A 25015-nucleotide genomic window follows, 5' to 3' on the forward strand; every position below is an offset into this window, starting at 1 on the left:
TTTTGAAAAAGAAGGAAGAAGGAAAGGAGGAAAATAATAGCTAGAAAATATATCAAATTCTTACAAAGAACATTAGCCAAATATTCTTGATTTTTGTTGTTTATTGATTTGTAAAAATATATAAAAAGTATAATGAAAATTTCTCAGCTAATTTGACAAATTATTCCTTTAAATCTATGAAGAAAAAAATCAGTACTGTCTGTGTGAGGGGTGAAGAAATGAGAAGACTAAGAAGAATGCTAGGAATATTCTTCACTAGGAAAATTAGAACTGAATTTTTATTCTCATATAGGAGTTAAAGCAGAAACTGAGCTTACAGTATCATAACTGGTAACGGAAAATCTCAGGTCCGATCTTGAGACCCGCATGACTGAATTTCCATTGTATGAGATTAATCATAGAAGTGACATTTTAGTATGCACACTATAACCTGTAACTAATTTTGATTCTCATATAGACAACCTGACCTCAGCAAAGTCCTGCCAAATCCATTTCATTTCTCTTTCTTCTGTCTGATTCTGAGTTCAAGGTGTAGACACTAAGTTGAATTATAGAAAAATAGATGAAGGATTTAATGGCTATTTTGAAAATCATTTTAAATGCACTTTATTAGCATTGTCAAATTGATTTCACGCTCTAGTGCCCACCTGGAATACATTTTATGACAATACCTGTATCTGAAAGATAGATGTGCACTGCGGTGATGGCTATTTCAGGTGGATATTGACATGGATGTGAACGCACGACATCACTCCTGATTTTCCTGGGTATTTTCCTCCTTAGTCCAAAAACACTGACTAACTTAAAAGAATCTTAGTACATTTAGCCAGCACCACAGTAAATACCATTTTACATGCTTGCAAAGTCACTTTGAGTTCCTAAAAGCCTTGGGTGAAAAATAAGGGTTTTATCTGTTTTCAGTCTACCATTCTTTCGGCAAATAACTGAAAGCGAAATCTTTCTTTATTGAGTAGATCCACACCAAAATATACTCCAGCTGGGAGAGTGTGTCCTTGATAAAAGTTGGAAAAAAGTGAATCTTGCTATTACTGTTTACTTCTTCAAACCCGGGTGCATATTGAGCCAGGGAGGCATGAAATATTTTCAGGGCTCAGGCAAGAGTACAAATGGGAGCCCCTGGCTGGTGTCCTCTTTTCACTACCCCCTCCACCCACAGAGCAAAGGACTTTATATGCACTCTGCCTAGTACAGCCAAGCTTTGTCTACACCCCCTCACAGACATCTGTCCCTTGTCCTCCCTTCAGGCCTACGGATGTGCATACCAGGGGTGTGTTCACCTCCAGGAGAGTAGATTGGGAAAGGGTCCACATAAGTCCTAGAAATGGGCTTGGGGTCATTTGGGCAATGAAATTCTGGAGTCCCAAGTGACTGGAGCAAGATATGGAGGAGAGGGTATGGACTACAATTAGGCAGTCCCCTTGGTCCTGTGTCCTCCTTAGTCCCTTGGGAGGGGAGAAAATGAAAGAGGAGTCCACGAGGCCCTGTGAGGTCAGGGGTCCTTTGCCTGTCTGAGGGTGGCACGGTGGCAGGCCCTGCACTGTAAGAACTGCAGGACGTTATCTCACTGACCCCTCGGATTTTTAGCCAGCAAGTGTTTGCATGTCTGCTCTGTGCAGATTGCTAGGCTAGGTGTTGTGGGAGGGTACAAAATACAAAGTTATTTTTAATCTAGTTGTGGGAGAGACAAAAGCTGGACTGAGAAGATTTTCAAAACAACTGATTATTAAGGGAAGATGGCTAGCCGTATCTATAATTGTCAAGTAAAGGAGTTTGGAGTGCTTTGAAGTAAAGGGGCATTTCCATCTGTAAGAGGCAGGTCAATGTCAGGGCCTGGGGTGTTAGAGATCATAGGTTTCATAACTGACAGATTTAAATGCTTTTTCAGGTTCCAGTAAGTACCATAAATGTGTGGCTGGGCCTGGTGTAAGACTGCAGGGACTGGAGATAGGACATGGAGTGGTCTGGGTTGAACTGGAGGACGTATGTCCTATCAGAAGGCTTCTAAAAAAAAAAAAAAAAAAATGAAAGATTTGAACAGTGCCCTGGCCAATTTAAATGGGAAATAAATTTATTTCTGGAATTTTTCCATTTAATATTCTTGGACTGCAATGGACTTCAAGTAACTGAAACTGTGGGAAGTGAAACCTTGGATGGGGGCGGGGCTACGTAGTGAGAAGACATATGAACACTACAACAAGGAAGGAAAAGGGATGATAGTGATGGGGAGAAGGCGGCCGGGCTGTCCTCCTGCAAATTCAGGAGGATTCATGGAAAGCGGGCTGGAGACATGGGAGGATGAGTTGGCAGGTTGACCAGGGAGTCAGCAAGCCTAGGAGGGCAGCTAAAAGGTGAGGGTGACAGGCTTAAGTTTTAGGTGGATGATGTCACCTTGACAGTATTTTATTACTTTCCCTATTTCATTCTTAAATTTGCCATTCCAAGGATAAATCTATATTTTTAAAAATCAGAACTGCAGGTTAAAAAGCAGTTAAATATACCTATTTGAACATACATTTAATCTGAATGAAACTAGTTTCATTTTCCAGAATTCTAAGAAGAGCTTTAAAAGAATAATTTCTTCCCTCTCCCGGGTGGATGACAGTGTAGTCTACTTTTAAAGACCTAAAGTATTGGAATTCCCACGTTTCCATTCTTCACCTGATCTCACATTTCATTGCATGTGCAACAGCTTTGTTTAACTAATATTTCTTTTCTTTTCTTTTTTCCCCCTTTTTTCCCGTATTTAGATGTGGAAGGAGGATGGAGAGGGGAGTAAATCAGAAACTCTGTCATCACTGGTGTTTCAGCAAAGTGTTTCAGTGTCAAAGGGGGCACCCCGCCCCTTTGCCTGCCCTTATGGAGGCTTAACAGAGTCTAAATTCATTGCATATTTGACAGTTTCTTTTTTTTCCCTTAGCATTCTTGTTTTACTTTTTCTCTGCTTTATTTTTCAACATGAGCAAGACCAAACCTTCAGACAGTTATGACCATGATGCAACAGCAAGTTCTTACTGCGAGCTCATTCTTGTGTAGCCCACCCTAGGATGCTGTTCACGTTCTCTAATAGGTGGAGAGGCGGATGTACCTCCACTGGTACCTCCGTATCATCATCTCTTGGTGAATGATCCTGTAAGAAGGGGGAAATGTTAATTTCCAGAAGCAGCAGTAAACTGTGGAAGATATAAAAACATTAATGTTTGCCTTTTTTAAAAATAAAATAGCTGTGAGTCAGAGACCCATAGAACAGAAAGTGATCCCATGACCCTCCTCACAGGAGAAATGACTTATAATAATGGGATCACTAATATTTCATCTGTAAGCCACAGAACTTATTTGGATAGGTCTCTTTCTATCCTTGGTGTGTTTATATTCATTTTTAGGGAAAAGTAATGGAAGTCCAAGGAATTTTCCAAAAGAATTTTGTCACTAGTAAACATTTGCTTCTTAAGATTCCATGTATTCTATTATATTTCCAAAGTCTCATACAGATGAGCTATTGACACAGAATGAGCTAAATTGTGTAATTTTTTACAAAAGGGTCAGTTGTAATGTTTTCCAGTCATCTCGGGATCACATGACTACGAGATGAATGTAAATCAGTGCCAACCATTTCCTGACATAAAGTAGTTAACACTGAGCTAAATGTTTGTATTGAATTTTTATAAGTATACAAGATTTAAAGCAGATTAAAGAAATTTGATTGTACAGGTAAATAGCTCAAATTAATTTAGAGTAAAAATTGCTCCTGTAGTCTCATTGCATTTCAACTCTTAAATGCATTTATGGCAAATATAAGGAGTACATTATTTTTTATACCTTGAATTAGAAAAACAATTATTCAAAATTTAGTTGTAATTAAAAAGAATTGTATGACCTTTTGGCTTTGTAATTAAAAAGAATTGCATGACATTTTGGCTTTGCCTGATATGAGAACTACTCACAAATTGAGTTGAGACTTAAAAGCACTTTCTTAATCCAAATGACCCATGAATGATAGAATGTAGGATATAGAGTCATCCCTTGGCATCAGCGAGAGACTGATTCCAAGACCTTTCTCAGATACCCAATTCTGCAGTCTTCAAATCCCTCATGTTAATGGTGCATTTGTTGCATATAATTTACCCACATCCTATAATGTACTTTAAGTCATCTCTATATTACTTTTAATATCTGATGTAAGGTAAATATTATGTAAATAGTTGTTATACTGTATTATTTAGGGAATAATGACAAGGGAAAAGTCTGTACATGTTCTGAACAGTGGAATTAAAAATTACTTTTCCATTCATGATTGGTTGAGTCCACGGACATGCAATCCACAAATACAAAGAACTTGGAATCTCCGCTAATCTTTTTTGGAATGCAATAATGATGATTTTACAGATTAACAATTGCATCAAAAAACTATGATACAGCATCTTTTGAATTCTTAAATTCTGCATTATTTTTTTTAAATCTTAAACTGTCCATTGAGCTTCATCGCTTCATTTTTTTTCAGTGTTTCCTTTGTATTTCAAAACTCTTTCATTAACCTCTTTTATTAAGAGAATGACTCTAAATCCTGTCTCCAATTGTGTCCAGTTTGCCTGGGACATTGCTACTTCTCCTTCTATGACTAAAAATAGCCCCTCTCCTATGTGCAAGAACAGAAGCTGGGGATTGTGCCATGGTTGTGGTGGTGACATGGGGACTGGGTGGAATTGAGTATGTGAATCTTCTTGGTGCCTTTTCAGTTTCCAAGGGGGAAATATTTTTAAAAGAGCTCATGCAAAGATATTTTATTCATGCAGAAATGAAATGGGAACTTAGTAGAAAAATTCATCAACTGAATTGAACATGATTTAAAGCTTGAACATTCTGTACCAGGTAGATTCTATTAGAAGAAATTCTAAGATTCCCTTTAGAAGGGACTTGAGCAAAGTTTCTCATTCAGTATGTGGACTGGGTACATCAAAAACTATGGAATACTGGTTAAAAATGCATACTCCCAGGCTCCTACAAGGACCAGTCAAGATTAATAGAACTGAGGTGCCCAAGAATCTGCATTTGTGATGGTGTCCTCTCCCCGCCTTCCCACCACAGGGAACATTGGAATAGAGAATCATTTGGAACTTACCCAGCATTAGCCAGATACTCTCATACATAGATTATTAGAGTGACAAGCTCCAGGATGGCAGCACACACAGATGCAGAAACTCCCACTGAGTGGGTGGGTACTGCCAGAGCGCCCAATGTCAGCAGACACACTGAGGCCAGCCTGGATTGGAGGGGCCAACCACAAATGTCAACACACTCTCCCCTAGACGGGCCTCTTTGAAGCTGAGAATTTCTCCCACTTCATGTTACAGAAAGAATTGTCTTCATTTTCTGTTTTGGCTACAAGAACGCTCTGATATGGAAGCTGCTGTTGGCACTAGGTCTTGAAGGTGGTCATCAGAAGGGGCAAGCAGTGGGTGCCTGGTCATGGGCTTGGTATGTTCAACAGACGCTTCTTCTCCGACGAGGCAAACCTGCTTCCTGAAACCATTTCATTCTGATTGTCATAGTCAATAAATACCCATTCATGAATATTTATTAGGTGCCTGCTATATGCTGTTTTAGGTTCCAAAGCTACAATGGAACGAGAGAAATAAGGTCCCTGTCCATAGAGAGCCATCCTGCTGCTCCCATCAGATATGTCCAGACCCCTCTCTGCTTCTCAGTCACATAATTTAGACTGTATCATCAACATCCAGAATGTGTCCTCATTTTTGTTAAGAGTTACAATTTTGTTCTGTTTACATTGTCTCCTGTAATGCTGAGCTAAAAACAGTGGTTTCTCACGATGGTTTCACAAAACATCGGCAGCCAGTCTTGGAGCTGACTGCCAATCTCAGAAGCTTTATCAGCCCCTGTCTCGGCTGTCAGGGAGACAGTCTTTCTGAATTTTAGGTAAATTCTAGAACAATTGACTCTATGTTTTGACATCCTTGGTCTATCACTTGGAGAAGATTTATTTTGTCTTCAGTTTCTTCTTGGCTCCTAAAAGCAACTTTTTATTCCCCCCATGAGCCGTTCTGTGCATTTAAAATTAAGTTGAAACTTGAACCTCATTGCTTTCTCAAATCCCAGAAAGTTTAGAATTTTAGTGTGAAGACATTTTCTTGGCCCCTTTTCAGTTACATGAATTTCAACTCTCAGTTATTTTGTATCTAAATGAGACTCATGGGTAAAATTTCAGACGTCTCTGGAGAATAGGATGGGGGTGGGGAGAGAATCTTCTTTAAGGATGCAAAGAGTAAAAGGGTCAGTTTCTCATAGAGGACAATCATTTGTGTGCGCTTTCCAAAATGTATTACCCAGATCACTGAACATAGACAAGATATTTTTATTCAGAATATTGCTGGAGTCTCACTTATTAATATGATTAATGGTAGCAAATACTGGTGTTTTACTTATGACATTCAGGTTTCTTTTCATAACAAATTTCTTTAAATAAAATAAAGTTAAATGTTCAATAATCACACAGGTGGTGTATGGATATGACCAAAAAAATCACAGTATTGGTGCGCATATGACTGCTGTCTGAGAAACATTACTTGATGGAAAGCCAAGAGCATGTGTCTTACAGGAAGTTCCTAACCCTACAGGGTCAGAAGCATATGCCTCATCCATAGTAAGCATGAAGCTGGTGGAGGGGAGCAAGAATGCGACTTGGAACACTAATGATCCCCAGGTGCCAACCATGGCAGAGAAGCATGCAGCATAGCTGTGTGCATTCTGTTTAACCAACAAGCAAGTGTCTAACCTGAAAGAGGAAATAACTCACATTTATGGGGAGGGGGAAGGCAAAAGATCCAGAGCAAACTATACAGCAAGAAAACTGGGAAAGAACCTCAGAGCAGAAGCAGTTTTGCCTGCTGCAGAGAAGTCAGAGAATATAAGGGCAGAGACAGGGACGTAAGAACTGCTCCAGAAGTTCTCCACTGACTATTACAGAGGATAGCTGCAAAGGATGATATGTCAGGACTTCAAACACAGCAGGATCTTGTTGATAGGAGTTAAAACAGTACATGCATTGGAGGCTGAGGCAGGAGGATCTCAAGTTCAAAGCCAGCCTCAGCAAAAGCAAGGCACTAAGCAACTCAGTGAGACCCTGTCTCTAAATAAAATACAAAATAGGATTGGGGATATGGCTCAGTGGTTGAATGCCCCTGAATTCAGTCCCCAGTACCTCCCCTAAAAAAAGTACATGCATCACATAAAAATGGACATGTGTTCCTGAGAAATGTGTTGTTAAGGCAATTTCCTCCTTGTGTGAACATGGCAGCATACTTATACAAATGGAGATGTAGCCTGGTACATGCCGAGCAGGTATGTATATAGCCTACTGCTCCTCAGCTACAAATCTGGACAGCATGTTACTCTACTGAAATGCTGTAGGTAATCGTAACACAACAGTATTTGTGGGTCTAAACGTATCTAAACATGGAAAAGTTACAATAAAAATATTAGTTGATAGGAATTTTTCAAAGCCATTAAAATCCTATAATCCATTTTATCATTTGTGTAATCCTTCACTGACTGGAATGTGGTTATGTGGCACATGACTGCATCTATAGCCTTTGCTGGATTATTTTCAAATATGAAAACAGTGAACCAAAACAGAGAAGAGCCATTTTTCTTAATTATATTTGGAACAGAATCTAGAAACAGAATTGTAATTTTACTCCTCCCTGCTCCTCCGTATTTTTACATGTTGGGTTGAGAATGGACAGTCCACCATCACATCCAAGAGAAACTCTTGGAAACCTGCTACCAAAATTTACCTTCCATTCAAAATGTTCTCCCCTCCTTGTGATCCAAAAGCTTCTCCTGGGCTGAGGACTCCGTTCTTGCCTTCTGTAGTTGGTCAGACCATAGAGGAGCCTCCCCCAGCATCTCTGTTTTATAGGGGAGCAGATGTGTCAGTCCTTATAAGGAGGCAAGAAGCCAAGCTTCATGGACCCAAACCCTAGGTTCTTCTGCAAAATCGGCTAGGGTGGAAAAACGAAGTCATTCTGTCCTCAATAAAAATCACCACTGATTTTCATTCTAAAAATCATATCCTTTGTGTTTCTCTTTTACTTTTCGTGAATAAATGAATAGTTTTATGTTCAGTGTCCATGTGTTGAGTTTCCAATTAGGATAGAAGAGGAAACCTAAGTCCTTAGTTTGAGTTTACCTGTTCCTTGTGGTCCTTGTCACTCCTGTCATTATGGAAAGAATGAAGTTTCACCTCCCCTCACCTCCCCAAGCCTGACCCCACCTGCTACTGGAACCATTTCATTTAGAGCACAGTTCTGCAGCTTGTGAGATAAACTTTCAAGTGTTAGAATCTCTGTGAGGGGGAAAGGTGTGTCCTGGACAATTATTTGGGGAAATTTCCAGATAGCTCATGGTGTTACCACAGGTGTGTACATATAGAGACCTGGACTGAGATCTAAACCCAAAACTTTGAAGCTGAGAGACCCTGAATAACCTGTTTAATCTTCCTGGTTTTTTAGTCTCCCATCTTGAAAACAGAAGATATGAGCTGAGTTGGGTGGAGGCTTGAAAGAGAGCAAGAGGACTCCCCAGACGGAGTGTTTCTCAACCACAGCCTTGCATGGTCTTCTCTCATCTTTGCCTTTAGCCTGCCCTCTTTTGCCCCACATTAGTTTTTTATTTTTTGAACAACTGAAATTTTATTTTGATGGATATTTTCAAATATTGGTATTTATTCAAATACATTTATATCATTTTTATTCATCGTAAAAAAAAATCAGTCTAAATATTTTCTTTTGGAAACAGTCCATGTCCAAAAGCAAAGGTCAGTGGCTCTTAAAAACTATTTGTGTGGGCTGGAGTTGTGGCTCAGCAGTAGAGCACTCGCCTAGCACATGTGAGGGCCTGGATTCCATCCACAGTGCCGCATAAAAATAAATAAATAAAATAAAATATTGTGTCCAACTACTTCTAAAAAATAAATATTAAAAAAAAGTAGTTGTGTGTTTGGTATTGGTGGTAGGGATAGCCCTTGTAAGTGAATGGCCCCAAATACCACTGGTCCTCTGTCTTGGTGTAGGATTTGGGCTGTGTCTAAGTGGTTTTTCTGACTTTAGGTCCAAAGTCACAGCTTGCCTTGAGGTGATCACATAGTCTCTACATTCATATCAAATTCTTTGTGTATAAAATGTGGAAATAGTAATGTCTGCTTGGGGTAATTTAGCAAGGGACACCAGATCTCAGGCCTGCTGAGTTGCTATAGAATAAAGCAAGACAGTATCAAAGTCAGGAGCAGAGGCAGGGCCCCAGGGTTCTGTGAGAGCTGAGATCTAGTCCAATTTGAGACTTTGCAGCAACATCTTAGTGTAGCATAAGAGTGTGAGCAAGCCCCTCTACCCGCCTTAGTTCTTATGTGTGCTCCTTGGCTGGCTCTAGGAACCCACTCAATGTGACAGCTTGATTGACAAGACAAAAGCATGAAAGTTAAATCTACACGTACAAAGGGATCTTCACAAGAGAGCGGAGTCTGAAGAAATTACCACAGCGTGCTGCTTTTGTACTTTTTAGGCAAAGAACAATACATCTGTGATGATAGGACAAATAGATATGGGGCTCAAGCCCCATAAATTCTAGGGATATTACTAATATTACCAGGAGATGGCTGGGGGTAGAAGTCAGTGGAAGAGACGGGCTATGTCAGAGCTTTATTCAGGTTCCCTGCAGCCCCATTACCAGTCTGTTTTCCAGGATTGGTATGGAGAACATCCCTCCCCCAAAACTCTTTACAGCAGGCTGCATGTAGAGAAAGTCAGACCAAATGGCCCCTTTTGAGTTATAGTTCCTCATCTGATTTCAGCTGGAAAATATCAATGTGCCAATTCAGCATATTTTGCCTTAACTCTTAGTTGGATCGTCCCATGGATCCTCATATTGTCACATGATGTCTAGGCAGCCAAGAGTTAGCATGAAGCAATGTCTTGCAGGGTCACCTATTCTCATCACAGCTATCCCTGTGCAATGCAGAGCTAAGTGTCTTGAGGTGTCTGTGATCTAAGACCAGAGGAGGAAAACTCATGTCTCATGTTTGTTCCATCTCTTTTCTCTCTGAACAGTTCTTTGAGTTCCAATTGTGTAACAAGCCTCTTGTTTGTGGTACCCTAATGAGTGAATCCCAGGCACCACCCAGGCTGGATGGAGGGTGTACTGAGAGAGCTATCTGCTAACAGGTGGTTAGGTGAAGAGCTTCCTCTGAGGTATCCGGAGCACTTTGTGGGTTGTGATATTTGTGGTCAACCTCAGACACTGGGCTTCCCTGACTCACAACATGCCTCATCTCTGAGATGTGAGGACAGCACCCACCTTTCCTGTCTCTGGAGATTGAAGTGAGGTAACACTGAGACTTATGGGGAAACTCAATGTTTGAAGGTTGTCCAGCAGGTCCCCAGCAGTGTGTGATACAAGATGGTGGGTCAGCCAGGGCTCAGGGTTCAATGTGCAGCTGTGAATTTCAGATTTGCCTTCGTTAGACCAGTATAACTAAGTCCTTTTAACCATGACCCAGACTTTCTTCTCTCATAATAAGTCTGTCACTGGAGTTGAGTGAATGCCAGTTGAGTGAATTCTAGTTATTTCTCTTGCTGTGTGAGCTTACCGAGATTACCTAACCAGTCTGAGTCCCAGGTTTATCATCTGTAAAATGAATATAATAGTACATATTTCCTAGAGTGTCTATGACGATTAAAGGAGAGAGTTTGGATAGAGTGCCTGGCACACAGTGACTACTGTAAAATCTGTCATTATCAGGACTGGATAAGAAATCCTAGAAAGCTCACTGAGAATCAGTAAATCAGTATAAGGTTCCTCCCAGGCCATTTCTGTGGTTGGTTGTGCTGTGGTTGCAGTCATATGGATCCACATAGAACACAGGGTGGTTGAGAGACAATAGAATGTCATATTTTCACTTGTGATGAGTAATGCAGGTACTTGATACTGAATATCACCATATTATGTTAAAATACTGGAATACTATATAGCCTTAAAAAGGAAGGCAATTCTGACATTTGCTGTCACATGGATGACCCTTGAGGATGTTATGCTGAGTGAAATAAACCAAACACAAACACACAAAAACCATACGATTCCACTTGTATGAGGTATTAAGAGTAGTCAAATGTATAGAACAGAAAGTGTAAGCATGGTTACCTGGGGTGGAGGAGGAATAAGGAGGCATTATTTAATTATACAGAGTTTCAGTTTTGCAAGATGAAAAGAGTTCTGGAGATGGTTTGTGAATATACTTAACAGAAGTGAAGCGTACATTTGAAAACTGTTAAGATAGTAAATTTAGGTGTATTTCAGCATAATTTTAAAAATAAAATTAAAAACTATTTATCAAGCATGTACCTGTCGTGTTCCTCATGACTAAAACACTCAGGGTCACTCCAGATGAACTGGGCTGCACGAAATAATCACACAAGAGACAGAGGAACCTTTTTCTTTGGATCCTGTGACGGCTTCTCTGACCTTAAGGCACGTGCTGACCCCTTTTATTGAGGAGAAGCCATTCAAATGAGGCCAGGGGTCAGTTTCCAGGGGGTTGAGTCTAACTTCCTATGTCCGCTGTCAGCAGATTGACTGATGTCTAGAAAGGCCACACCCTAAGGCAGAGCAAGAGAAGGGGACACACAAAGGGCGTTTCCATGGAACATTCTATCCCAAACAGGGCAAAGGGGGTAGTATTACAAAAGAATAGGTGAGTGTAGCTCAACCCCATGGGTGACACACTTACACCTGAAGACACACCTTCTAATTCCCAGGCTGGGACAATGCCCAAGTCACCACAAAATGCAGTGATTGGTCAGAGCCTCTTGCTTCAGAACTGGATGGCGTGGGTCATTCAGAGTGGCTCCCCACATGTACTAAGTGTCAGGCATCGTACAGACACCAAGAGAGCCAATGTCAAAACCACCGTCGTGCCTGTCTCCCTTTACTGAATTTATAGACTGGCAGGGGAAAAGCAGATTGAACAGGGACTTGACCTGGTCAGGAAGGACAGATGAGACCAAGAGTAGAGGTGAGACATAGTAGGGAACACTCCAGAAAGAGAGAGCAGCATGTGCACAGGGCTCAGAGAGGGCCACAGGAAGGGTATCGTCTGTCTGTGAGCAGAATGGGCAACCACTGAGGGTTTTGGACAGAAAGTAGAGAGAGACAGGCATAAGGGCAGGTTTGTGCTTTAACAGTCACTTGGGAGGGATGGTCTTTCTTACATGGATGGATCCTTCCAAACTCTGACAGTTTTTCTTAACTGGGCCCTTGCAGTAGTTCCCATCCTGGCGTTTGCAAAGCCCTGGCAAGAAGACCCAGGAGACCCACATCCCTTCAGCTGAAATAGTCACAGATTATAATCCAGCTGACTCACTACTACCAATATATTCCATCCTCCTACCCCAAAAAGCATGTCTCTGTAAGTGAACTGTCATAGAAAGAGAGACTTTCTTTTTTTTTTTAATGACTGAGAGTAAAAAAAAGTATCAAAGATGATTGAATTTGACTATAATTGCAGCCTGGTGGTCCTCTTGGGCCGTTGAGAATTGGATGAGTATAAGATATTTATAATTGATAAATCATTTCCTATAGCATTTTTGCCTTCATTATAGCAAGATCAATAATTATGCTCTGATTAATATTTTAACATAATTTGTGTTCTTTTGACAGAAAGTCTGAGTTAGACTTCTCTTTCTGATAAGAGCTTATTGAATATAATTTGTGTACTATAAAATTCATCTATTTTAAGTGTATGATTTGAGTCATTCTAGTCCGAGGAAACTATCCTAATATAGGCACACCAGCCTGAACCTTTAAGAAAATTCTTAACACTTAGATTTGGAAATGAACCATGAGTAGCTCAAACTAGGTCATGGGATCTCATATGATTAATTTTATCTATCACAGAATATATTAGGAGATACTTTAATTCCATTGTATATCTCTCTCTACGTACACTACAGCTTTTATGTATGTCTGTATTGGGAGGAGGACTACTAGGGATGGAACTCAGGAGCACTAAAGCACTGAGTCCCATCCCCAGCCCTTTTTAATATTTTATTTACAGACAGGGTCTCACTAAATTGCTTAGGGCCTCACTAAGATGCTGAGGCTGGCTTTGAACTCATGATCCGCCTGCCTCAGCCCCTCAAGCCACTGAGATTACAGGCAGACACCACCACACCCAGCTATGCTATAGCTTTTATCATCTTGCCAAGCAGTATCTCAATCTGATGTAAATGTGGAGCCTTGGCATCATATTTTCTGTATGTCACGACTGAACAGTTTAATATGGTCAAATGTTCCTTGGCTGCTATGGAGTTTTGAGAACCTTCTGAGCTCCAGATTGGAACATGAAGAGAAGCAATTGTATAGACACTTGGCACGGGTGGGAAACCAGGCTTCACTGTGCAATGATCAAGTGTATTCATGAGTCTGAAAGGCAGGGACTGGCAAGTTAATCAGCCTTTTCTCTTCTCCAAGTGTTTCTGCTGTTCAAATCATGCCTGCACGCTGCAGCAGCCTGACCGCCATCACTGTCAATATTAGCAGCCATGAAGCCCTCAAGTGTCCAAGGCTCTCTCACACAGTTATCTGTTGTTTCAAGGACTCAGGGCAAGGACTGAAGGGAGGCATTTCCCTGTGCCCAGGAAGGTACTACCCTGCACCCTAGAACTGCATAAGCATTTGACAGGTTCACTTCATTGACCTATCCACTGTGTTAGGGACTCGTACTCCCAGGAGATCCTTTTTCTCTCAGGTGTGGCTTTTGAAGTTAGCTAACTGTGTTCTTCACTTGTTTTGCCTTATAGGAACTGGTGAAAGTGGGAAGAGTACCTTTATCAAGCAAATGAGAATCATCCATGGGTCTGGATACAGCGATGAAGATAGAAAGGGGTTCACGAAGCTGGTTTATCAAAACATCTTCACTGCCATGCAAGCCATGATCAGGGCCATGGACACCCTGCGGATACAGTACGTGTGTGAGCAGAACAAGGTAAAGTGCTGGGGGCTTTGGCTCTGTTTGTGAATGTATGCCATCCTACTCTGGTGAGTGGATGTCTTTGAACAAAGGGATTCACCAAGTGCTTTAGTCCGATGCCAAAAGCAGCTCTTGAGCTCACGTTTTTGAGATGGAGACACTGGAGAGAAGTAAGATGGACTTCACTCTGTAGTCTGTAGAAAAGACCATTGATGATGCTTCTGTGATGCTTTGCAGTGTACAGGGATTCAGAAGGCTAAGCGGTTGTCAAGGTTGCTTATCTCAGGCAGCAGAGAAGGAAGGTGTACACATTTCCTTTTCATCCTTGAGACCTACTTAATTTCTGCAGTGGAAAGTGGAGGAGATACTGGGTTTACAGTGGGCAGCCTTTCAAGAATTTCCAGTCTCTGGAAATATTTTCATGAATACACTGCTGACTACTCGAATAAATCAGTGGGGTTTGTTTGTGTATGTTGGGAATTAGCTCTTCTTGGGAAAAAGAGAGAGTCTACCAGAGCCATGCCAATATCCTAGCTGGCGAAGTGCTAAAGTGCTCTCATGAAGTGGTGGTGTCCATCTGGCATTTGCTTTCCTGTGGCCACTGGTTATAGAAAATACAAATCTGCTTAAGATCAGAGGAAGGTAATGAGGTGGGAGGGTGGGAGGAGAAGGCAAATAAAGTTTTATGTTGTATATTGGAATGCAAATCCATAGGAAAACAATACTGTGTCTGAGTTCATAAGAATCTAGACTAGAAATAAGAGGTTATTTTAAATAATCAGTTCCAAGGTATGAGATGATGTGATGAAGAGGAAAATTCTCTTTTTCAAATGGGTCTTTCACAGATCTATTTAAAAAGAATTTAGCAGCTATAATGCCAGAATTGCATGGACTTTATTTAGTATAACTTGACCATGAGCTTGTGGACCCTGCATTTGTGTGTGTGTGTATACATACACGTATACATGACAGAGTTTCAAAGCAATCAAAAAATTACATTTTTATTCCTTGGTGACTGGCTTACATAGGAAAACACAATACACACAAATGTTGGACATACCTTTACATTATCTCTGTGACTTTGTCTAGCACCATTTTCTTTCAGTCTCAAAATCTCTTGAAGGAAGCTGTCTTCCCTACAGTTTCTACCTTCAACAGTGGTGGGCTGAAAAGTGTGTGAGGTGAATTGGGATAGGTTATATCTGGTGCCAAGGAATGCTAGAGGTGAATGTTAAACCAAGGGGTATATTCTAGAAGTGACTGGGATGATCCCTTTCTCCTTCGCTTTTGAGTACATGCATTTTCTTTTTTTTCTTTTTTTTTTTTAAACTATTTTCTTTTTTTTTTTATTGGTCGTTCATAACATTACATAGTTCTTAATACATCATATTACACGGTTTGATTCACGTGGATTATGAACTCCCCCTTTTACCCCGTATACAAATTGCTGTATCACATCAGTTTCCCTTCCATTGATTGACATATTGCCTTTCTAGTGTCTGATGTATTCTGATGTCTGTCCTATTCTCTACTGCATTTTCTTTTTGAAGGTGTATAATTCATTCTTATTTACCTTCTATGATATCTTTTAAAAATTAGGCATTCCATGGGGATGAAGATTACTTCAGAGGAGAGTCATGGCAGGAACGACCTTCTGGTGATTTCAGTTCATCTGTTTACCCTGGTGTAAAATGCATTTTGCTGGCCAGTCAGAGTGGGGGCACTGGGTGAAGCCTGCAACCCAGGGGTGGGTTTGTAACTGAACGCTTGGGAAGAGAAGGCTGAGTGGAAGCCGGTTCTGCCCACCTCAGCTACATGTGTCTGTGAACCTGATGGGATTGGTGACCAAGTCCTCTGGGTTCCTGTCTGTTATGTTTTCCTCCACAGTTTCTAGAGGTACCTTGAGTTTATGTTTTAAACAAAAAGATGTTGTGAGGTTTGATTTTTCACTACTTTCCCTTTCTATTGTTCTTCAATTCTTTCTCCTAAGGCCATCTCCAGTTTTCACTCATCTGCTTCAATGTCCTAGGGACACTCTCCTTGGCTGTCACAAAGGACCTCAAGCTGGGTGACTTAAAAAAGAAACATACCCCTCTCCCCGAGTTCAGGATACCACATATCTAAAATCAAGGTTGGTTGGTTCCAAGGAGAGGCTCTGAGGAAGAACCGATTTCCTGCTTCTCTCCCAGGGTCCAGGGTCTGGTGGTTGCTGGGAATCTGTTGTTTTGTAGGCATGTCACCCCAGTCTCTGCTGCTGTCTTCACACAGCATCCTCCCCCATGTCTCTGCATTTATATGGTGTTGTCCTCTCTATGCCGATGTCCAAATTTCCCTCTTCTTATAAGGACATTAGTCATCGGATGAGGGCCCACACTAATCCAGCATGACCTCCTCTTAACTTGATTACATTTACAAATTGCTGCTTCTAAATAAGGTTACGTTCTCAACTTCAGTGGGCCTGAACGTTAGAGCCAACGTTGTTCAACCCAGTATGCTCTGCCGTCCGGCTTCCAAGGTTCATATCCACCCTAAATGCAAAATATGGTCACTCCTCCCCAACATCCCTGAAGGTCTTAACCTATTCCAGCATCAACTCTGAGTCCCAAATCGAATCTAAATGTCAACTCAAAAAGCCTCAAATTCCATCGTCTACATCAGGTGTGGGAGAGAATCTGGATGTGATCCATACTGGGCAGGATTCCTCTCCATTCACCATCCATGAAACTGGGAAACCAGTCAGCTATACCTCCTGCCTCCTCCTCTTCTACTATATCTAGCTGGTTCCTTCTTCCTTTTTACTTCGAATATCTAGATTAGTGCTCCATAAACTTTCTCTTGCCCTTCAGACAGATGCCTAGGAAGAACTACATGCTGGAATGACTTAGAGAGAGGCAGAAAATTGAGTGGAAAGAACACTGGATTGGCTCTCAAAAAGCTGGGCTCTGCTCATGGCTCTCTGTGGGTCTAGGGCAGAAGTCAGCAAACTTTTTCTATAAAGGGCAGAGATTCAATATTTTTGGCTTTGTGGGCTGTCCTGTCTCTGACACAACTATTTAGCTCTGCCTTTGTAGCATAAAAGCAACCACAGACAATATGTAGAATGTGAACACTTAAGCATGGCTGACTTGTAAACTCTATTTACAAGACATAAAACTAACCCAAAACACACACACACACACATACACACACACACACAAACACAATAGCAACACAAAAGATCTTCCCAACTCACTGACCAAATAGAAATTCATTCAAGCCACAAGCAGATTGTCTGTGGACTGTGGATTGTAGACCCTGGCCCTAGGGGAAGATGGAACCCATTTTTCTATCCCTCAACTATTAAATGCAGATGACACACACAGTGTCTACTTCATAAGGAGAGCTAAGCAACAAGGAGTTCCATACAAAATAAATGGCACCCAAGAAATGTTAGGTCATAACTGGACAAGTTCAAAACCAAACATGGACTCATTATTTCTTCTAGTGCTTGTCTAGGCCATTTTCATCCATCTCTTCTCTGTTGTTTTTCTGTGGGGTATTATTGATTCTTATAATTTTCTCTGTGGGCTAGTGCTATGGTTTAGATATGAAGTGTCCTCCAAAGGCTCATGTGGGAGACAATGCAAGAAGGTTTAGAGGTGAAATGATTGGGTTATGAGAGCCTTCACCTAAAGTGCATTAATCCCCTGAAAGGGATTAGCTGGATGGTAACTGTAGGCAGGGAGGGTGTGGCTGGAAGAGGAGGTCCCTGGATCTTTGATGTCTATATTTTGTGGGTGGTGAGGGGAGCACCTCTTCCTCTGCCTGGTGCTGGCCATGTCCTGAGATGCTTTGTTGTACCACACCCTTCTGCCGTGATGTTCAGCCTCACCTGGAGCCCTGAGGAATGGAGCTGTCTGTCTATGGATTGAGATCCCTGAAACCCTGAGCCACCAAAGAAACTTTTTCTGAAAACTGTTCTTGCCAAGTCTTTTTGGTCACAGCAGCAAAAAACGCTGAATAAAGCAGCAGATACCATGCTTAGGTCATAAAATAATGATATTATTAACATTTTAGTATAGTCAGTAATTAGTTTAAGAAATATGCTATATGTTAGCTTCTTTACAACGTACTGCATAACTTGAAATAATTGATTAGTTAAGGTGGGGATAATACTGTAGGTGAGCTTAGTGGTAGATTGCTTGCCTAGCCTGCACAAGGGGCTGGATTTGATCACTACCCAACCCCATTCCCCAAAAAATAGAGGAAAAGAAGGATGAATAAAACCTTACTTAGAAAAAAAAACCTTAATTAAGTTTATTTTGCAGCACAGAAATGATTCCCTTGATTCCTGTTGCTGAGTATTTATTTGGATCATCTGCTTTTTGGTGTGTGTGTGTGTGTGTGTGTGTGTGTGTGTTTCTCTTTTTTTTTTCCATAGCTAGGAACACTTTCTTAAAAGTATATAGGAAAGGGCTGCAGTTGTAGCTCAGTGGTAGAGCACTTGCCTCACAAGTGTGAGGCGCTTGGTTTGATCCTAGCACCACATAAAAACAAATAAGGCATTGAGCCCATATACAACTAAAAAAAATATGTGTTTAAAAAAAAAGGAGGGCTGGGGCTATAGCTCAGTGGCAGAGCGCTTTCCTACCATGTGTGAGGCACTGGGTTTGATCCTCAGCACCACATAAAAATAAATAAATAATAAAGGTATTATGTTCATCTACAACTAAAAAAATATTAAAAAAGGATATAGGAAAGAAAAGTTATTTTGAGGGTTTTATTGTAAATAGTAATGAGATCATTACTATTACTATTGAAATCTTTGTTTATTATTTGAATGATTTCTTATTAGAGAAAATTTGTTGGAAAGGTAGTTTAGTGTTAGTTGGCTTTTAACCAACATTTTCTTTTCAAGAGGAGTGGGAGGGCAAGGGAGGAGGCATGGGGTTAGAAATGATGGTAGAATGTGATGGACATCATTATCATAAGTACAGGTATGAAGACACAAATTTGTGTGAATATACTTTGTATACAACCAGAGATATTAAAAATGTGTGCTCTATATGTGTAATATGAATTGTAATACATTCCATTGTCATATATAAATTTAAATTTTTTTTTTTTAAAAAAGATAGCCTTGATTATTTTCTTATGCCTTGCCGGATTTTTAAAAACAAAAACAACAAAGAAATGATTCATATGTATTCACTCACTCTATTGCTAGGCCTTGATAGGCCTTGATTTTTACGAATGTCTCTGATGAGTGTTCTAGGAGCACATGTTAAAATTTATGACTTATTAAATAAATATTGCAAAGGCATTTGCTCAGTCATAGGGCTCCTACATTTGAGTTGGCTTATGATTCATGTCCATTCGTGATGATTTCTCTGATGTCAGAAGAGTCTCATATTTTGTGCTGTTTGGCCTCTTGAACTTGGGAAATTCTTGTTAGAGGCTGTCCTGCATGAAGCAAAGCAATATCTAGCTATTATTTATTTATTTACTTATTTTTGAGCTACTTGGAGAGCCTGGTCTTGCACTTGTGATCCTTCTGCCTCAACCTCCCTGAGTTGCTGGGAACAGGTGTATGCCACTGGGCTGGGCTGAAGCAAAGATTTTAATCCCATTTAATGTTAGGCAAAGTTGGCTTGTATGGTTTAGATAGGATTTTCCAAGGGCATAGGACAGCCCTACCTGACTTCTCCAAAACCTTTTAGTTATTTTCAGTGATCTCTAGGATAAAAGAAGGTCTACAGGCTTTTCTGGAACCCAACTTCAGCTTCTCTCCTGCCTTCTTGCTTATTGGAGCCCTTAACTATGTTAATGTCTATTGAGTGTAACTTACATAAATTTATGAGGGCTCATCACAATGAAATAAGCACAATCACACATGCTTTTAAAAGAGAGTTCATAATTAACCAGAGGATTCTTTTACCTGGTATTTCACTCTCCATGCACAATTTAGAACACAGTGTTCCTAGAGGTATGAGGTCTGAATTGCCCTTCAGAAAGCATCTTGCTCTCCTATGAGAAGCTTTTGCTGAATTCAAAGTCCTACTGTAAGAGAAAGCTTAGGCTCGCCAGCCAAACACCACTGGAAGGCTGAGTTCTTGGAGTAAATTGACTCCCAGGGCTTCTGTCTGTTCTGTTTGAAGTTGTGTAGGTCTGATATGTGGGTAAATGGATTCTTTTGTCATTTAGTCCCTCACAGCTCTTCTCCACTGGCTGCTGGGTTTATCAGACTCTAGAGCTTCCAAAACAGTGGTTCTAAGTCTTGTGTGCACCTTGGAATCACCTTTGGGGTTTTATGCTGATACTGGAATACTGACCCCAGAGATTTTGAGTTAATGCTCTGGAATGCAGCGTCAGCATTTGGATTGGTTTCTCGACACTTTCCAGTTCAAAGATGGTTCTAATTGGGCAGCCAAGCTTGCGAGCCACAGATACATGTCTTAGCATTATGTGGAAATGTTGAATTTGGATTCTGTTTTCCCATCAAGGGATTCCGGTGTTCATCTGGTATTATTGAAGTTAAAGTTAGATTTTAAAATTTTTCTCTCAAGCTTTCCAAAGCAAGGAGGGAGATTGCCAATAGTCTTCTCTGTGAAATAACTGCATTAATCTCTACCCAAGATCAATTGAGTGGACAGCATTGAGGATATGTGTTTTGTTCATCTGCACTGAGCTGGTTAGATTAGGTAACAGTAGCCTTGACAGCGTCTCTAGGTGACATCTTTGAACTGGAGATAGATTCTGTGTTTGTTCCCTTTGAGTCTCCCAGGGACACAGTACCAGTGTAGCGCCATGCTGAGGGCTTGCAGCAGTGGGGTAAGTGTAGGAGCAGAGGAGGGAACTGCAACTCACCCTCATTGCGTAGCACCACTGCCACCTTTTTGCCTTCCTGTTCCCAAAGTTGCTATGTAGAAATCGTAATTTCTTTTTTTTTTTTTCCTTAACATTACTTTATTTTTTTTTTTATTTTTTTTTTATTGGTTGTTCATAACATTACATAGTTCTTAATACATCATATTACACGGTTTGATTCAAGTGGATTATGAACTCCCCCTTTTACCCCGTATACAAATTGCTGTATCACATCAGTTACCCTTCCATTGATTGACATATTGCCTTTCTAGTGTCTGATGTATTCTGCTGTCTGTCCTATTCTCTACTATCCCCCCTCCCCTCCCCTTCCCTCCCCTCCCCCCCTCCCCTTTTCTCTCTCTACCCCTTTTACTGTAAATCATTTCTTCCATTTGTATTATCTTGTCTTACCCCTCCTTTCCTCTTATATGACATTTTGTATAACCCTGAGGATCGCCTTCCATTTCCATGCACTTTCCCTTCTCACTCCCTTTCCCTCCCACATCTCATCCCTGTTTAATGTAAATATTCTTCTCAAGCTCTTCGTCTCTACCCTGTCCTTGTTAACTCCCCTTATATCAAAGGAGTCATTTGGTATTTGTTTTTTAAAGATTGACTAGCTTCACTTAGCATAATCTGCTCTAATGCCATCCATTTCCCTCCAAATTCTATGATTTTGTCATTTTTTAATGCAGAATAATACTCCATTGTATATAAATGCCACATTTTTTTTATCCATTCATCTATTGAAGGGCATCTAGGCTGGTTCCACAGTCTTGCTATCGTGAATTGAGCTGCTATGAACATCGATGTAGCAGTGTCCCTGTAGCATGCTCTTGTTAGGGCTTTAGGGAATAGTCCGAGAAGGGCAATAGCTGGGTCAAATGGTGGTTCCATTCCCAGCTTTCCGAGAAATCTCCATACTGCTTTCCAAATTGGCTGCACCAATTTGCAGTCCCACCAGCAATGAACAAGAGTGCCCTTTTCCCCGCATCCTCTCCAGCACTTATTGTTGTTTGACTTCCTAATGGCTGCCAGACTTACTGGAGTGAGATGGTATCTTAGGGTAGTTTTGATTTGCATTTCTCTGACTGCTAGCGATGGTGAGCATTTTTTCATGTACTTGTTGATTGATTGTATGTCCTCCTCTGAGAAGTGTCTGTTCAGGTCCTTGGCCCATTTATTGATTGGGTTATTTGTTATCTTATTGTCTAATTTTTTGAGTTCTTTGTATATTCTGGTTATTAGGGCTCTATCTGAAGTGTGTGGAGTAAAGATTTGTTCCCAGGATGTAGGCTCCCTGTTTATCTCTCTTATTGTTTCTTTTGCTGAGAAAAAACTTTTTAGTTTGAGTAAGTCCCATTTGTTAATTCTATTTGTTAACTCTAGCGCTATGGGTGTCCTATTGAGGAATTTGGAGCCCGATCCCACAGCGTGTAGATCATAACCAACTTTTTCTTCTATCAGATGCCGTGTCTCTGATTTAATATCAAGCTCCTTGATCCATTTTGAGTTAACTTTTGTGCACGGCGAGAGATAGGGATTCAGATTCATTTTGGTGCAAATGGATTTCCAGTTTTCCCAGCACCATTTGTTGAAGATGCTATCCTTCCTCCATTGCATGCTTTTAGCCCCTTTATCAAATATAAGATAGTTGTAGTTTTGTGGATTGGTTACTGTGTCCTCTATTCTGTACCATTGGTCCACCCGCCTGTTTTGGTACCAGTACCATGCTGTTTTTGTTACTATTGCTCTGTAGTATAGTTTGAAGTCTGGTATCGCTATACCGCCTGATTCACACTTCCTGCTTAGTATTGTTTTTGCTATTCTGGGTCTTTTATTATTCCATATGAATTTCATGATTCTTTTATCTATTTCTACAAGATATGCTGTTGGGATTTTGATTGGCATTGCATTGAACTTATAGAGAACTTTTGGTAATATCGCCATTTTGATGATGTTAGTTCTGCCTATCCATGAGCAGGGTATATTTTTCCATCTTCTAAGGTCTTCTTCTATGTCTTTCTTTAGGGTTCTGTAATTTTCATTGTATAAATCTTTCACCTCTTTTGTTAGGTTGATTCCCAAGTATTTTATTTTTTGGGGGGATATTGTGAATGGAGTGGTTGTCCTCATTTCCGTTTCAGAGGATTTGTCGCTGATATACAGGAATGCCTTTGATTTATGCGTGTTGATCTTATATCCTGCCACTTTGCTGAATTCATTTATTAGCTCTAATAGCTTCTTTGTAGACCCTTTTGGGTCTGCTAGGTATAGAATCATATCATCTGCAAATAGTGATAATTTAAGTTCTTCTTTTCCTATTTTTATGCCTTTAATTTCTTTTGTCTGTCTAATTGCTCTAGCCAGTGTTTCGAGGACTATGTTGAACAGAAGTGGTGAGAGAGGGCATCCCTGTCTTGTACCAGATCTTAGAGGGAATGCCTTCAATTTTTCTCCATTCAGAATGATGCTGGCCTGTGGCTTATCATAGATTGCTTTTACAATGTTGAGGTATGATCCTGTTATCCCTAATTTTTCTAGCGTTTTGAACATAAAGGGATGCTGTACTTTGTCGAATGCTTTTTCTGCATCTATGGAGATGATCATATGGTTCTTATTTTTAAGTCTATTGATGTGGTGAATAACATTTATTGATTTCCGTATATTAAACCAGCCTTGCATCCCAGGGATGAATCCTACTTGATCATGATGTATAATTTTTTTGATATGTATTTGAATCCGATTCGCCAGAATTTTATTGAGGATTTTTGCGTCAAGGTTCATTAGAGATATTGGTCTGTAGTTTTCCTTCTTTGAAGTGTCTTTGTCTGGTTTCGGAATCAGGGTGATGTTGGCCTCATAGAATGAATTTGGAAGTTCTCCCTCTTTTTCTATTTCCTGAAATAGCTTGAAAAGTATTGGTGTTAGTTCCTCTTTAAAGGTTTTGTAAAACTCTGCTGTATACCCATCCGGTCCTGGGCTTTTCTTAGTTGGTAGTCTTTTGATGGTTTCTTCTATTTCCTCTATTGTTATTGGTCTGTTTAGGTTGTCTATATCCTCCTGGCTCAATCTGGGCAGATCATAGGACTCAAGGAATTTATCTATGCCTTCAGTATCTTCTATTTTATTGGAGTATAAGGATTCAAAGTAATTTCTGATTATCTTCTGTATTTCTGAAGTGTCTGTTGTGATATTGCCTTTTTCATCCCGTATGCTAGTAATTTGGGTTCTCTCTCTTCTTCTCTTCGTTAGCATGGCTAAGGGTCTGTCAATTTTATTTATTTTTTCAAAGAACCAGCTTTTAGTTTTGTCAATTTTTTCAATTGTTTCTTTTGTTTCCATTTCATTAATTTCAGCTCTGATTTTAATTATTTCTTGCCTTCTACTTCTTTTGCTGTTGTTTTGCTCTTCTTTTTCTAGGATTTTGAGATGAAGTATGAGATCATTTATTTGTTGGTTTTTTCTTTTTTTGAGGAATGAACTCCAAGCAATGAATTTTCCTCTTAGAACTGCTTTCAATGTGTCCCATAGATTCCGATATGTTGTGTCTGTGTTTTCATTTAGCTCTAGGAATTTTTTAATTTCCTCCTTGATGTCTTCTAAAACCCATTGATCACTCAGCAACCTATTGTTCATTCTCCAGGTGATGCTTGATTTTTCCTTTCTTCTTTTATCATTGATTTTCAGTTTCATTCCATTATGATCAGATAAGATGCATGGTATTATCTCTACCCCTTTGTATTGTCTAAGAGTTGCCCTGTGACATAGTATATGGTCTATTTTTGAGAAGGTTCCATGTGCTGCTGAGAAAAAAGTGTAGCTACTTGATGTTGGGTGGTATAGTCTATATATGTCAATTAAGTCTAGGTTGTTAATTGTGTTATTGAGTTCTATAGTTTCCTTATTTAACTTTTGTTTGGAAGATCTGTCCAGTGGTGAGAGAGGTGTGTTGAAGTCTCCCATGATTATTGTATGTTGGTCTATTAGACTCTTGAACTTGAGAAGAGTTTGCTTGATGAACACAGCTGCACCATTATTTGGGGCATATATATTTATGATTGTTATGTCTTGTTGGTGTATGGTTCCCTTGAGCAGTATGAAGTGTCCTTC

The 25015-nt window shown here is 40.2% G+C and overlaps 1 protein-coding gene across 1 annotated transcript in view; it reads left to right on the forward strand.

The window, feature by feature from the left end:
* The window catches only part of LOC113186559 (guanine nucleotide-binding protein subunit alpha-14), a 200143-nt gene that overhangs the window by 98743 nt on the left and 76385 nt on the right, over positions 1–25015 (forward strand). Inside the window, exon 2 of the mRNA XM_026394038.2 lies at positions 13887–14071. Coding sequence (XP_026249823.1) covers positions 13887–14071 — 185 coding nt within the window. The remainder of the gene's footprint in view (positions 1–13886; positions 14072–25015) is intronic.

The sequence above is a fragment of the Urocitellus parryii genome, chromosome 4 (assembly GCF_045843805.1).
Source record: "Urocitellus parryii isolate mUroPar1 chromosome 4, mUroPar1.hap1, whole genome shotgun sequence".
Classification (NCBI taxonomy): Eukaryota; Metazoa; Chordata; class Mammalia; order Rodentia; family Sciuridae; genus Urocitellus; species Urocitellus parryii.